Source organism: Meles meles, chromosome 3, assembly GCF_922984935.1.
Source record: "Meles meles chromosome 3, mMelMel3.1 paternal haplotype, whole genome shotgun sequence".
Lineage (NCBI taxonomy): Eukaryota > Metazoa > Chordata > Mammalia > Carnivora > Mustelidae > Meles > Meles meles.
In genome coordinates, this window is record NC_060068.1 from 68,475,813 (window position 1) to 68,491,483 (window position 15,671).

The window sequence follows — 15,671 nt, forward strand, 5'->3', positions numbered from 1 at the left end:
GAAGCCAGTTCCATTACCTAAAACCTTTCCAGAGTTCTTTCAAATGTTTCTGCTGTAAGATCGGGATACGAACACAAAACCTTGGTCGTGATGACCGCAAATGTCGTGTCCCGTGCCAAGCCTCTGAGTGCCCCACAGGGACCACTGCTGTGGGCCTCTGGGATCCTTTACTTTTCTAAGGACACAAAACTTAATCCCAGCCGCAGATGCAGGTTTGAAACTTTCGTGAGGAGTTATGTATTAAGGACAGCACAATACCTGTATGTTAAGTTTAAGATCTGTCACTAGGCATTTGAAATTTTAACTGAAAATTATTTCTTCACAAAGAAAAAGACTAACCAGAATTCTGCTGTTTGGAGGACAGTTGGTTACCCAACAAAGCTGTGAAATGCATTTAGGATTTCAGTCTGTGCAGCTGACAGGCAGAAATGAACAGAACCCTGTGACCGATTTGGACCCTAAACCCTCTGGGTGAGCAAAGCCTGATCCTCTGGCATTGACTAAGCTCTGGGTAATGGAACGACTCAGAAACTTGAGGATGGATTAGGCCAAGGAGATTCTACAGAAGAATTATTCTCTTCTTCCCATTCCTGCATGTGGTTTAATTCCAAAATATACCCCAAGCCATATGTGGACTAGAATTATAAATCCCTGCTAATCCCTCTAAACACAGAGCATCAGATCCAGAACCATAAGCCCGATGGAAGGAGCAAAGAAAATTTCCTTTCCTGACCAGTAACTTATCCAATAACCACAGCAAGGTCATGTGAATTGAGCAGAAGTCACACTGGGTCCCATGGACGTGGTAATAATAAAGAAGTAAATAGTGTGTTAAACACATATTTAGCTGTTGGGCTGTGCTTGCTACCTGGGCAAAACTAGACCATTTCCTTCACTGCTTTGTCGTTTCTGTGGCAGAGATGTTTCTCCACTCCAAAGTCTCACCTCAGTTCGCCCTCTGTGTTCCCTACAGAAACTGGGCTCCATTGTAATAGAACAGGGAAGGAGCGAATTTCAAGAATTTTTAAAGAATTATTCAGTACCTTGCAGCAGCCTGATTCCAAAGGAGACACAGAGATGTCTGGGGGATAATCCTAGGTTCGGCAGCATAAATCCTGTAGAGAACCTCACTGTGGTCTGTCAGGGGTTGTGAAGTCAGACCTTTCACACTCAAAGACAGTACCTGCAGTGCCACAAAGAACAGACAAATGGATGATATTTTAAAATCAGCATCATGACTGAATTCTGAACTTTGATTCATTTTCCTAGTTACTCTAGTCACTTGGTTAAGGCCACTAGTTAAATAATTAGCTGACTTATGAATGCAGGGAATCTGACTGGTTTTTCATTGCAAACATTCTACTTCCTTTTCAGTTCCCGAGCAGCCTTCAGCTGACGATGCTCACTTTAACTGTCCGACTTCATCATGAGTGAAGAATATAATACAGTATCCTATTAGTGAAGGCTACATTTTTCACTTTCCCCACTGTATATATTTTACTCAATAAAACATGAAGGAAATATTTCCAACTCTAGTTGAGACTACACATTCTACAAATAGGTCGTAAAGGGATATATTTCATAATTAGTTCTCCATGTGTAGTCCTTACCACAAATCTGATCAAGTGAATGCATTCTGAAGAGTGTGTCTGCTGAGGAAAAATCTGATTCCAACCACATAATTCTGTAAATGATAGATTACCTTGTTTTTCAGGGCATGAAGATTGTTTCCAGTTATAAACCACTGCTGGCTGCTATACTCTGTAAACTGGACTAATTCACATGTACTTTTTCCAGCCATTATTTCTGCATTGGGAACCTCCAACAACCTCTCTGGAACTCGAATATAATCACCTTCTTTTCCTTCAAACTTGTGCCCATTGATTTGCTGAGGATACCAGTGAAGAGCCAGTATGGACAAATATGGGCAACTGTCAAAGACAGTTTTGCTTCTGTAACAGAAAACAAAGGCTCTGCTAAAATGGCATGCATGTATACATGTATATACGCATATCCACTTACACTTATTAAAATGCGTTACACAGGGGTCCTGTTCTTTATGCGTAGCTATGACATTACCAGCCCAGAGGCAGTAAGGACGATGCGCTTTTAGTGCCTTTGTGGCTAACTGTCATGATTTCTTGCACAGCACTTTCTGCATCCTTTTGCCTGATTTCCCTTGTAATCTAAAACATGGGTTTTAGAAAGCTGTTTCACGGATATCAGATATAATCTGTGGCTACAATATGTACTTTTTTGTGTGTTAGTCACATCAGCATGGGTAGAACAGATTGGGAAAAGGGCATGCCACTAAACTGAAACCTCTGCTTTAAGAAATACCATCTTATATACCTAGAGCATGTTTCATCAAGAGTTACCTCATCTCCTTCTAATCTGTCAGAGCATTTCGAATCTAACCATGTGATTTGGTAAGAGAAATAGCCTGGAGCTGGGATCTTCGCCCTTTCAACAATGCTGTTTTAAACACTGTAGGTATAAGACCCTGTACTCACTGAAAGCGCTTCCAAACCTCAGTGTGTGTTGAAATCACTTGGAAGTGTGTTTAAAAATACAGATTTCTAGATCACACCCCAGACTGACTAAATCAGAATCCTTGCCTGGACAGGAGGCAAGGGGCTCTACCAGTCTTATTTTTTAACCAGTCCCCCAAGGCACCTGATAAACCTTGTCTTGGACCCATCATGTTTATGAACAATGAAGGCATACAAAAATAAATCAGATCTGAAATTTGCCTGGAAAAGTTTGGAGAATATTAGGATGTTAGGATGAAAATTATACATTAAATGTTAAAACTTATATGGGTCACAGTAGACAGAGAGTATTAAAATCAAATCATGGGTCTAAATGATATCTTGTCAAAATCCCTAACCTGGGAAATGGAGCAGAGAATTTTAAATGGAAAATCTGAGGAAAAAAAGAAAAGGGGAAGGGCTTTTTCCTCTAGTTAAATCCTCTCTCTAAAAAAAAATAATAATAATAATAACAATAATCTTCCATGGGGCCCCTGGGTGGCTCAGTCACTTGAGCTTCTAACTCTTGATTTGGGCTCAAGTCATGATTTCATGGTCCTGAGACTGAGTACCAGGTCAGTCTCCTGCTCAGCATGGAGTCAACTTGAGATTCCTTCCTCTTTCCCTCTCCTCTCCCTCTGTTCCTTCCCCCACTCACTCACTCCTGCTTTCTCTTGCTCTAAGAAATAAATAAATAAAATATTTTAAAAATATCTTCCATAACTTTAACTACCACATTTGATTCACTGCCTTCAAATATCTATCTTTAATCCAACCATTCACCCAGGCTCTAGACCCCTGCTGTCCAAGCCTCCTCCTAAAATACCTGCCTCTTCAAAACAGCTCAACAAAAACTCTTCTCTTAATCTCGCCATCCAGCATTCCACATCTTCACAGGTGACTTAAGCTCAAAGCTGCCACTGCAGCACCCCCTGACCAGGTACAATGTAAGTGAGACCAGTGACCCTCAACCACATGGCTGCATACCCTCTCCCCACTCTCCCTGGAGTGTCCTGGGATTTAGCGCATCAGTGCCATCCTGGACTCCAGTATCTTGGCATACCGGGACCAATCTAACATGCACAGTAACTCGACCCAGCCCTGACAACAATGGGCCAAATTCCTGGCCCTCTCACTGGCAAATGACTATACTCTCCCTGACCCTGTAACCTCTGGTGTCCATGCCTTCTACTACACTCACTGTGTTCAGCCCACAATGCGCTTTACATCCTGGCTGAAGTGAGGGGGAGAACCCCACATGAATATGTGGACTGGTATCACTACTGATCCAGGGACCAGCTACGGCTGTGCCCTCAGTGCCACGTGACACTGTGTTTTCTTGGCTTCCAAGTAATTGTTCCAGATGTCATCATCCTCCTCAACATCCCTGTTCAATTCCCAAATCTTTTGCTCTCAGCAGCTGCTCCTGAATACTGCTTAAGATGATATATAAATAACACATATCAGAATGGCCACCAACTTTAATTTTCAAAGCAAAAACAAACAAACTAGTATTGAGCACTCTATCATTTTGTTTGTCACTTCTATGATAATTCTACCACTTAACTGTTTTCAAGCTACCATCCTCCCCAAGTTCCCGTCTCAATTTCAGCCCTGTTACCTGAACAATTATTCCTCGTGTAGTCTCCCTATCTCGATTTATTCTATTCTTTAAACTTTAATACTGTCCTCAACATGGTATCTCTAAAATCCCGAGTCCTATTCTCTCGCACACCTACAAATGCCGCCTTGCTTACTCTATGTTCAATCTTGAAAGGCTGATGATCTCCCCAAACACAACACACTATTCTTGGCTGCTGCCAATGCATGTGTTGTTTCCTTTCCCTGGACAACTCAGAAGGAAAGGTAAGTCTGTAGATAGGAAACACATGGAAGAAACATACTGATCCATTGACTTATTCTATTCACTCATTATACCATAACCACTGAAAATCTACCACATGACAGATACCATTTCAGGTCTGGGAATTTCTTAGGCAGTAAGGCGGAAAAGGTAACTCTTTGTGCTTCTTATACTCGTTTGAGTTCTCCTATGACTCTGGGGCACAAATATGAAAACCAACATTCCCAGCAGGGTAGATGGTTCACATCTAAAACAGCCTCAATACTCTAGTGATCTTATACAAATATAGAAAAAGAAAAAGAAAGGATTGAGACTATGGGGAATTATAAAACTATAAACAATTTGACTTCATTGGACAACATAACTGAACCCCGTTCGAGAAAAACAATGAAGGATATTATTAAAACACACACACACACACACACACACACACACACACACACACTGTGGTCTCATTTTGCAACAAAGTAAAGAAATTATACATTTCAGAGGCTTTGAAGACACGAGATACGTATAAAAGGCACTGAGTAGCCAAACTGCTGGTCAATGGTCTCAGACAAACATTTAGCACCAGTTGTGAGGGATGAAGAAGGGGCCTCCTAAAAGGGCAGGAAGAGCTTTGCTGACTCACCCCATTAAGAAAACATTACTACTCAGGGCTCACTCATCAGTGTTACGACTGCAGTGTAAAATGATGCTGGTTTTGTACCTTAACCTCAGCTCATACTCCGGCTCTAACCTGGGATGATAGCCACAGGGCTGGAAGTGGAGATTCTGTTACAAAGCAAGTGGTTATAGTCTCTTCTGACCACAAGGCATAATGCTCAGCAGGGGATGTGGAGGCAGACAGGCCTGGGATTGAAGTCTCACCACAACTAATTGTGGGACCCTTGACAAGCTCTATCTGTATCTGCAGATGGGAATTGTAGAAGCTCTAGCCCTACCTTTGACCAGCTGCTTAAAATGATCTTTTATAAGAATAAATTATGTATAATTTTTAGTAAGGATTATGTTGAGCCATATGAAATTTCCAGTATATTGTATACTATCTGGATTGACTCTCTCTTTAAACTTCATGTATCTTGTGATCTAAGAACTAAAGTTAAAAGTTTTACATATACAACAGATATTTTAATTAACCTGTCAAAGGTCATAAAAGGCCCTAAATGGGTGACTTAAATTATTACACCAGATTTTTATTTTTTTAACATTTTAATTTTTTTCTCTTATGCCGGATTTTTTAAACATAGTGTTCAAAATATCCCTGAATTTCAATGTGACTTAATAAGTGCTGGTGATAGCCTTCATCAGCAAATAAATAATAAATATTTTAAGAGTTATATAAGCACTTTTAATCAGACATGTCCCATTAAATAATAGTCATTCCTTTTTTTTTCAAGATTTTATTTATTTATTTGACAGACAGAGATCACAAGCAGGCAGAGAGGCAGGCAGAGAGAGAGGCGGAAGAAGGCTCCCTGCTGAGCAGAGAGCCCGATGTGGCGATCCCAGGACCCTGAGATCATGACCTGAGCCGAAGGCAGAGGCCTAAACCCACTGAGCCACCCAGGCGCTCCAATAGTCATTACTTTTTTTTTTTTTTTAAAGATTTTCTTTATTTACTTGAGAGAGTGTGTGCACAAGCAGGGGATGGGGTGGAGGGAGAGGCAGACTCCCCACGGAGCAGGAAGCCCGACAACAGGGCCGGATTCTAAGATCCTGAGATCATGACCTGAGCCAAAGGCAGATGCTTGACTGACTGAGCCACCCACGCACTCCCCATTTTAACCATTTTTAAAGGTACAGGTCTGTAGCATTAAGTACATTCGCACTATTGCACAATTATCATTACTATCCATCTCCAGAACTTTCTTCATCTTCCCCAAATGAAGCTCTGTACCCATTAAACATTAGGTCTCACTCTCCCCTCCCCTTAGCCATAGAAGCCACGTTCTATTTTCCGTCTCTAAGTATTTGATCATTCTAGGTAGCTTGTATAATATCTGTCTTTCTACAGAAAGCGTTTAAGATAGTCATTACTTTTTCAAAAAAGATTTATTTACTTATTTTAGAGAGAGAAAGCACGTGTGTTCATGGGGGTGGAAGGGGCAGAGGGAGAGAATCTCAAGCAGACTCACTGCTGAGCCCTCATGGGGCTGCGGCAGGCAGGGCTCAATGTCAGGACCCATGAGATCATGACCTGAGTCCAAACCGAGTCAGTTGCTTAACTGACTGAGCCACCCAGGTGCCCCAATAGTCACTGCCTTTTAAATAACCTGTATTACTCTGTGAGAAGTGGAAGGAAATCTCAGTTTCTAACCAACTTCTATTATCAGCCATTTTTATGTTAACTCAAATAGAAATGAAAAATATTTAGGTCTTTGTACTACAGTGATTCAATATACCTTCTGAATGCAATTTAAAACACCATGACTTCTGAAGAATATTAACAGTTACAAAATTAATTATAGAGGTGATAATGAACACAAGTCACATTTTATTTTTTCCTTTTCCCCTTGCTTGCTTTTTGCCATGAAACTCTAACTGTGAAAAAACTGCTCCAAAGTTCAACAACACTGGGAGAGCTGCTTCTCAATGGATGAAACTGAACTATAACTCCACTGCAATGGCATATCAAAACATGCCTAAAAGTTGGAATCATCTTCCTTTTTTTTCCTATTAAGAATGTATCTTCTATTATCATGAGAGTAAGCAATCCTTTTTTTTAATTCCTAAGAGGCCCTTCAAAAAAAGGGGAATGTATTGTTGACAGTGTAAATTCAATTTTCTTGACATAGTTACCATGTTTTCTTCAAAAAATAATTTCATGTACCCCTTAGATACAATGCATTAGGGAATCTGGGTGGCTCAGTCAGTTGCACATCTTGGTTTGGCTCAGGTCTTGATCTCGGGGTCTTAGGATCCAGCCTCACATGGGGCTCTGAGTGCAGAGCAGTCTCTCAGTTGCTCCTGCTCTGCCCCTCCCCACTTCACATGAATGAATAAATAAAATCTTAAAAAAAAAAGATACTATGCATTGACCATATAATTTTGAGTTACAACATCCAAGTGTTAATTTGCATTGCATATTACTTTGTAAACTGTTACGGAATACACAGAGGGTACTATTATTAAAATATACTTACTTTTCACCAGGAGAGCCACAGGTAACATCAGTCAGCAGCGAAAAGGCAAAATTCTCTGTCACTTCAGTGAAGTGACTGAATCCCCTAGTGTCTTTGCGCTTTGGGTTAATAAGAGCACAGAGAATCTCATAAAAAAGATTTCGATTTTCAATACTGAATGCTTGGCTTTTTCCTTCAATAGATATCTAGAAAAAAAAATTTCAGTATAAACAAATATCTTCAAAAATAAAACTATTTTAATGGTACAAATGGTACATGTTCTTTATTAACAGTTATTAAAATTACTAAAATAAGGAAGAACCTATGATGAATTTAAGAAAAATTGGCATCAAAATTATATTTCAAATACTTACACTTTTAAAAAAAAGCATAATCATTTATAAAGAAGAGTCATGACCAGCAAAATAATTTTTATTTAATAACTAGATAAAGCCCCAAAGGTTTCATGTATCACTTATTTTTAACTACAATAATTAACATCATGAATTAAAAGTAATCTCACTTTTATATCTACCCCCCAAATTCTTTCTCTTTTGTTCTACAACTTAGGAAATAAATACAAGAATATTTTCCAACAATAGAAGAAGGATTATTCTTGTTTACCTGGCTTTCCAGGGACGGAAGCCACAGTCTACCACTACATGTCTAATCATCAAATGAAAAAATCCTTTTCTAACCAAGAGTAGCCGGCAGCTCCGGGTACTCTTGTCTTTATCTGGAAGTATGAGCCTTCCTACCTTAAAGAACTAAATTATTTGTGGTTTGCAGGACAAGAAGAGTAAGAGGAAAATCGCCTTCATTATTTATTTTGTTTTTCCTTGCTAGAACAACAGGGACCACATCTTTATTGTCTAACTAAGCATGGGTGCAAAGCCATTGGTTTGTTATCCCACTATTCTTCTAGACCTGAGATGTCCCTATAAATCCTTCAAAATCCAAATTAGTCATCCCTTCCTCTGTGATTTATACACTGTGACCCACTTGCCAATATACATAATCTCTCTTTGTAACTTACACATACCTTTATTAATGAATCTTTGACAACACTGAAATGATTTGTCTGTTGCTCCTACCAATTGAGCTCACTGAGGAAGTTGCCTATGTCCCCTTATTATTAAAGCTTTGCAATTTACACAGTGCCAAGCTGATAGCTGAACTCAAGATCTAAAAGAATATCCATCTATAAGATAGTAAGGAAGAATGGAGAATACTCCATAAAGAAAAGATGACAAAAATACAAAGTAAATTTATTTACTTATGCGGCAATGAAACAAAGTAAAAATTTAGCAAATAAAAGTTAAAAAAAGAAAGGGAACACCCATAGACTCCTGAAACAATCAAACTGAAATGTTAAATGAAAAAAAAAGCTCAGGAAATGCTCCCAGAACTCAGAGAGAATATAACAGATAAATAAAACAAATCTATAAAAGGCAACAAGCATATAAAAGGGCTGGTAGAAGCAAAAAGAGGGAGAGAGAGAGAGAGAGAGAGAAAGGCCACAGTTCCTTGATAAGCTAAAGAAACAGTCATGTCTAAAAATGCAGAGCTTGCTTTATACCCGAAAAAGGAAACACCACCAGATGCATCTGGGTGATTTTTAAACCTTATTTCAAGTGTTAAAAAAAAAAAAAAATCCTACCAGAAACCATATAGAAAAGAAAAATTAGTAACTGAGAAACAAAAATTCATTCTGACATCAGACTTTTTTGTAAATGAGATGCCAGACGTCAACAGAGCGAAACATACAGTTTTAAGAATTAAAAGCTGTCATCTTAAGATTTTTAAAGCCACCCAACCTTCCATTCATATTTAAGGGAAACACAAAGTTTCCTTTAGTAAAGCACACAAAAAATAAAACAAAAAGGCCATCTATATAACCCCTGGTTTGTATGGGTCCGGATTTCAGCATGTTATCCTAACTTCTCTGGTGTTCACAATAATCCTATCAGAGAGGTGCTACTATTCCTTTGTTTTATTCCCAGATAAGGAAACGGAAGCAAAAAGAAGATGCCTAACTTGTCTGAGGTCATGAACATGGTGAATGGTCAAGTCCAGGAGGCACATGTGACAGCCTCCCTGCTGGGACTCAAGACACTCCCTCAACTTGCTTGTCCTAAACTAAAAACACAGACTGAGACAGTTAGTTGTCAAGTCAGTCAAAATTATTGCAAGCATGAAATACAAAACCAGGAAAGAAAAAAAAGAGATAAGTGTCAATCATTATTAGTATGATTATAAAACATACCAAATGTAAAAATTCTTGAAAAAAAACTATGATATTGAAAAGTATAGGATGAAATATTCTGACTGTAAAAGGCCATTTTACATAAACAACAATAAAAAACACCCAAACTGAAATACAAATCAAAACAACAATGAGATAACACCTCACACCAGTCAGAATGGCTAAAATTAACAAGTCAGGAAATGACAGATGCTGGCGAGGATGTGGAGAAAGGAGAACCCTCCTACACTGTTGGTGGGAATCAAGGTCGTGCAACCACTCTGGAGAACAGCATGGAGATTCGTCAAAAAGTTGAAAATAGAGCTACCCTACGACCCAGCAATTGCACTACTGGGCATTTACCTTAAAGACACAAAATAGTGATCTGAAGGGGCACGCGCACCCGAATGTTTATAGCAGCAATGTCCATAATAGCCAAACTATGGAAAGAACCTAGATGTCCATTAACAGATGAATGGATCAAGAAGAGGTGGTATATATATATACAATGGAATACTATGCAGCCATCAAAAGAAATGAAATCTTGCCATTTGAGACGACGTGGATGGAACTAGAGGGTATTATGCCGAGCAAAATAAGTCAATCAGATAAAGATAATTATCATATGATCTCCCTGATATGAGAAATTTGAGGGGCAACGTGGGGGGTTTGGGGGGTAGGGAAGGGAAAAATGAAACGAGATGGGATTCAGAAGGAGACAAACCATAAGAGACTCTTAATCTCACAAAACAAACTGAGGGTTACCGGGGGTGGGGGGGCGGGTAGGGAGAGGGTGGTGGGGTTATGGACATTGGGGAGGGTATGTGCTATGGTGATTGCTGTGAAGTGTATAAGCTGGTGATTCGCAGACCTGTACCCCTGGGGCTAATAATACATTTTATGTTTATAAAAAAATTTTTAAAATTATATTAAAAAACAATAAAAAACCCCACCCAAATTATTAAAGTTGACTTACAAAAAGTAGAAAACCTAAATGAAGCATGGGGAAAGGTTTTAAAACTGCCAGGAGAGAAAACAAAAAACTTTGTTGGGGGTGGGGGACTATCAAACTTTCACAAAACAAATTATTCCTGTGCTCATTCAATTGTTCCAGAACACAAAACTAGAGGCAATGCCGCTCTGACTCACGTTTTAGAAGTTTCAACCACCTGGAAACCAAAACCCAAAGAAATTTAAAATTTGCATATCAAACCCAGCAGTCTTAAGAGACTGATAATATTGTTAAAGTGACCAATAGAATTTTAAATGATTTTCATTGTACTATGCATAGGAAAATCAAAGGATAGAATATTAAGTCATAGCAAAAATCTGCCCAAGGTCACAGCTGGATTCTATCCAGAAAATCTTTAGAGTGAATCATTTAAAGCTGTTGCTCTTTTCAGCACAGTATTTGCTTCTTCTAAACATAAGTAAGTAGTCCTTTCTGATGAGTATAACAATATCTAAGATTTATTAAGTTCTTCATATAAAAAATGCATAGTAGAGAGCAGATTCTATTTTTTTTAAGATTTTATTTATTTATTTGACAGATGGAGATTTCAAGTAGGCAGAGAGGCAGGTAGAGAGAGGGAAGCAGACTCCCTGCTGAGCAGAGAGCACGATGCAGGGCTCGATCCCAGGATCATGACCTGAGCCGAAGGCAGAGGCTTAACCCACTGAGTCACCCAGGCGCCCCAGCAGATTCTATTTTCATGAAGTTAGAATCTGGGGGGAAAAAACTTACAAATATGAAACAATTTCACTCAAAATACAAGACCTTAGAGAATGAAGTTCAATCTAGAACTTGAAGTCCTATTCTACGCTCTTGAATTTGAGGCTACCTTAGAGGTTTATATGAATGAAGTACATATGGACTATACAAATGCTTGCCAGGTAAAGCACAGGTGACTCTATTTAAATATCAGATAAACAACCAATAGTTTTTTGATACATGTATATCCCAAACACTACACCAGCATCACCTTATTTTCATCACTGTAAGTTCATAATATATTTTTCATATTTAGTGTGGTTTGGTCTCTACCATTTTTCTTCTTTTTCATAAAGCTTCTACCCATTCTCTCATATATATTCTTCCAGGTCAATAATGGCATCATTTTGTCCAGGTTAAAAAATAAAACAAAAAACCAAAATAACTTACTGCTGCTTTGATAGGAATTATGTTGCATTTACAGGTTAATATACAGAAAACTGTTGTCTTTATGATATTGAGTCTTCCTGTTGTGGAACGAGGCATAGATTTCTATTTATTCTAGTGTTTCATGTTATTCGGTAGAATTTTTCAGTTTTCTTTATATATTATTACATAGATCATTATATAAAACATGTTATAAAATGTATTAAATTATTAAGTAAGTCAGTTACCCAAATATCCAGAATTCAGTAATGACACACATGTAAAAATTGAATTTGAGAAGACAACATTAAAAAAATTTTAGTAACAATAACATGATTTGAAAATAATCATGTTTGCTAAAGGTTACTCAAAAAAGTTAATTACATTTTTCCATATGAGTTTCTTAATAATTCAGTTTCATTATTTGTGACAGATACAATGAAAACCAATCAAGATACACTACTTGACAACACTTGTTAAAGAAATGTTGATTCTAGACCAATAATAAGTAGCTCTCATATAATTCATTGAGGGGACAAAAAAAAAGGAGCAGAATGTCCTTATCTTCCCTAAATCATATGAAAAATGTTCTGTTTTCTAAAATGTAGCCACTGTGCATTCTTTCCCTCTTCTTGGCCAAAATCAACTTGTTACTGTCCTATGCCATTTCATCATTAGAAAGTTTAAGTAACAATATTTCCCATAGTGAATTCTTATCTCTAGAAGTTTCTCTGCATGAAATAGCAGACATTTCTCTCTTTTTTTTTACAAGCTATTTGGCAGGGCCTCCTCTCCTTTAGGATTTTACATCTCCATTTAATTTCATCATTTGCAGAATTATAAATAAATAAATGGGTTAAAAATAAAACCAGGTTGATCTAACTCCACACCACTTGAATGCCTGAAATCATCTGGTCATTTCTTATTTCTCCTTCTCTGAGGGAATATAGGGCCCAGGAGGAGCAGGGACTAAGCAGAGGGCAAGAGCACCTGTCCCATGGAAGAACTATGTAATCTTGGCCAAGTCTCCCTTTTTACAGACTCAGAAAACTAAAATGCAATCTCAACAGAGATTTATCCAGTTTCTGGAGAACCAGAAAGAGCTTTTAGCTTCTGACATCTGATGCTTCTTTTCAGACACTGGGCTGTCCTTAGTGCTACTGTAGATGACTAATCATTCTCCAGGTTTAAGACTGGGGTTTCCAGACAGACATCAGTCACATCCAAGCCAAAGTACAGTGTCAGCTATGATGAATTCCACTCTATGTTCAGAAGCTTAACCCTATCATAATGTCACGATGACTGACATGATAACTATTTTAATTTTTTAATTTATGAAATTTTACTCACCCAGCTGCTACTGCTTACAAGGGCTTCTTACCTTATCTATTAAATGCATCACGGCACTGAGCTGTTCATCTGTGTTCTCCGTAGCCACTTTCATGCTGATGCTGTGGAGTACTCTGTTGAGAATGTCCCCATCCAAGGGCTGCTGTAACTGATCTGCAAGTCCCCAGAAGGACTGCAAATCCGCATCAGAGACGAGAGTAATGTTAGCAGTCCCATACATTTGATCAATTCTGGCCCCACCTTTGGGGTCGAAAAGCACAATCTGGAAGCGTTTAGGAAATGGATTTAAAGACCCTATCTCTGGCGTTAGGATGACATCCAATATGGCATTGCTCTGGCCTGGTTCAAAGACCAGCGTCCCTTCGGTTCTCACAAAATCCTTCCCGGAAAGAGCTGGAGAGATGAGAGTACGGCCCACTGTTTCAGCGCTCCTCAACTCCTAGAAATTAAACAGCACCACGGAAGTGAAACTGTAACACCTCTGATTTTTTCCTGAACAAATTCTTACTTCTTAAACACATCCTATTTCTCTTAAACAAACTGATGGGCCATAGCACCACGAACACTAAAACATGGGGTTTTATACTTCTGAGATAAATCAGAGAAATAAATACACATCACAGTGATGATGTTAGGAAAGACAGATGCCTTAGGACAGACTGAGGATGGGGATGAGAAAAAAAATGGCATTACTGCCTCGCAGAAGTTCTGCAACTGTGAACATGCTGTAAACAGTGCTCTAAACAACACAGGCTGCGTAACAGCAGCAATGTAGAGGGAAAGAAGGAGTATTTATGTTTTCATTCTCACCTACAAAGTTTGGGAAGATGGGAGTTTGGAGGAGTAAAAAGAAGGGAGAGAGGAAGCAGGAGGAACCGGAAGAAACTGGTATCCTGGTGGTTACACATTAGTTGTGAAAATACCTTAAAGAAAAAGGTTCTGGCCATATAGACTTGTGAATTTCTTCAAACCATGGTTATTGAAAGGTTTTTTTGTTTGTTCGTTGTTTGTTTGTTTAAGTGAAGCATGGGAATGTAGTCAAGAAAGAAGAAAAGTGGGGTGCCTGGGTGGTGCAGTCAGTTGAGTATCTGACTCTTGGTTTCAGCCCAGGTTGTAAGCTCGTGGTGGTGGGATCAAGGCCTTCAGGCTCTACGCTCAGCACAGGGTCTACTTGGGACTCTCTCTCCACTCTCTCTGTCCCTCCCATTGAGCATGTGCACTTGCACTCCCTGTCTTTCTTTAAAATAAATAAATCTTTTCTTAATAAAGAGCAAAAGCAATATACATTTATTTACTACTGAGCCAACAGATTATCTGTTAATAGATAGATCTATATTAAACTCCTAGTATGTGCCAGGGAGAATACTGTGGCCATAGATGTGAACATCAGAATGTCTACATTTATGGAACCTATGTATCAGAAGATACAGGTAGTGCAAAAGTTATAGAATTAATGACGTAATATTACACGAAGATAAATTTTTGAAGAAAAATAAGACTATGTAAGGCAATACAGGGTGATGGTAAGGGTACTATTTTAATACTGCTGGTCATAGAAGCTCCTGATGTGATATTTGAGCAGAGACTTTAGTGATGGAAACAGACCATATAGGATCTGGGGGAATATATTCTAGGCAGAAGGAAGAGCAATTACAGAAGCCCTGAGATGGGAATCATCTTAGAATATTAAAGAACCAGAAGGTCAACCTGATTAGAAGGATGAAAGTATCAGTAGCTGACATCAGAGAGGTAGGCAGGGTCAGACCATATATATTCATCATATAAAGCATGGCAGGAAGACACTGGAGAATTCCAGCAGGAGAATGACACATTTTATTTCAGATCTTCGTGAGTATTCTGACTAGAGCAGGGAATGAGCATGGGCCCAGGAAGAAGAGATAGGACATTTTTGTATTACTTCATGCAAAACACAATGGTAGCATGGAATAAGGTTGTATGAGTGGAAGAGTAAGAGGTGCTCTGAGTGGAAATATATAATGAACCAGCGTCGGTAGGACCTTCTCGTTAATGCTGGATGGGGAGGAAGAGGAGAATAGGGATAACTCTTTGCCTAAGTGAATGATGGGAAACAGGGAAACACTGTTATGGGAGAATCAAGAGTTCTTTATTATTCACAGTAAGCATGGAATGCCTTTTAGACATTCAAATAAAGATGTCAAGTACGTGCAATCAAATATAAGTCTAGATCAGGGGTGGTGATGAGGCTAGCAGTAAAAACCACAGGAGTTCTCATTTTGTAGATGATATTTAAAGAAAATGGGTTTGGGTAGCCTAGCCTGGAGAATGAGTCTAGGTGGCCCCCAATATTGGCTGGTAAGGAAGACTACAGGCCACAGAAAGGAGCTGCCAGTGAGGGAAGGGTTAAGAATAGGAAAAAGTAGTGTTCCAGATGCCCAAG

General features: G+C 38.8%; 1 protein-coding gene across 1 annotated transcript in view; it reads right to left on the reverse strand.

Moving 5' to 3' along the window:
• ADGRV1 (adhesion G protein-coupled receptor V1) overlaps positions 1-15,671 on the reverse strand; it is a 515,461-nt gene that overhangs the window by 299,211 nt on the left and 200,579 nt on the right. The window contains exons 78-81 of the mRNA XM_046001147.1: positions 13,284-13,691; positions 7,542-7,726; positions 1,703-1,952; positions 1,044-1,183 (exon numbers count right to left, since the gene is read on the reverse strand). Of these exons, the coding sequence (XP_045857103.1) occupies positions 1,044-1,183; positions 1,703-1,952; positions 7,542-7,726; positions 13,284-13,691 (983 nt within the window). The remainder of the gene's footprint in view (positions 1-1,043; positions 1,184-1,702; positions 1,953-7,541; positions 7,727-13,283; positions 13,692-15,671) is intronic.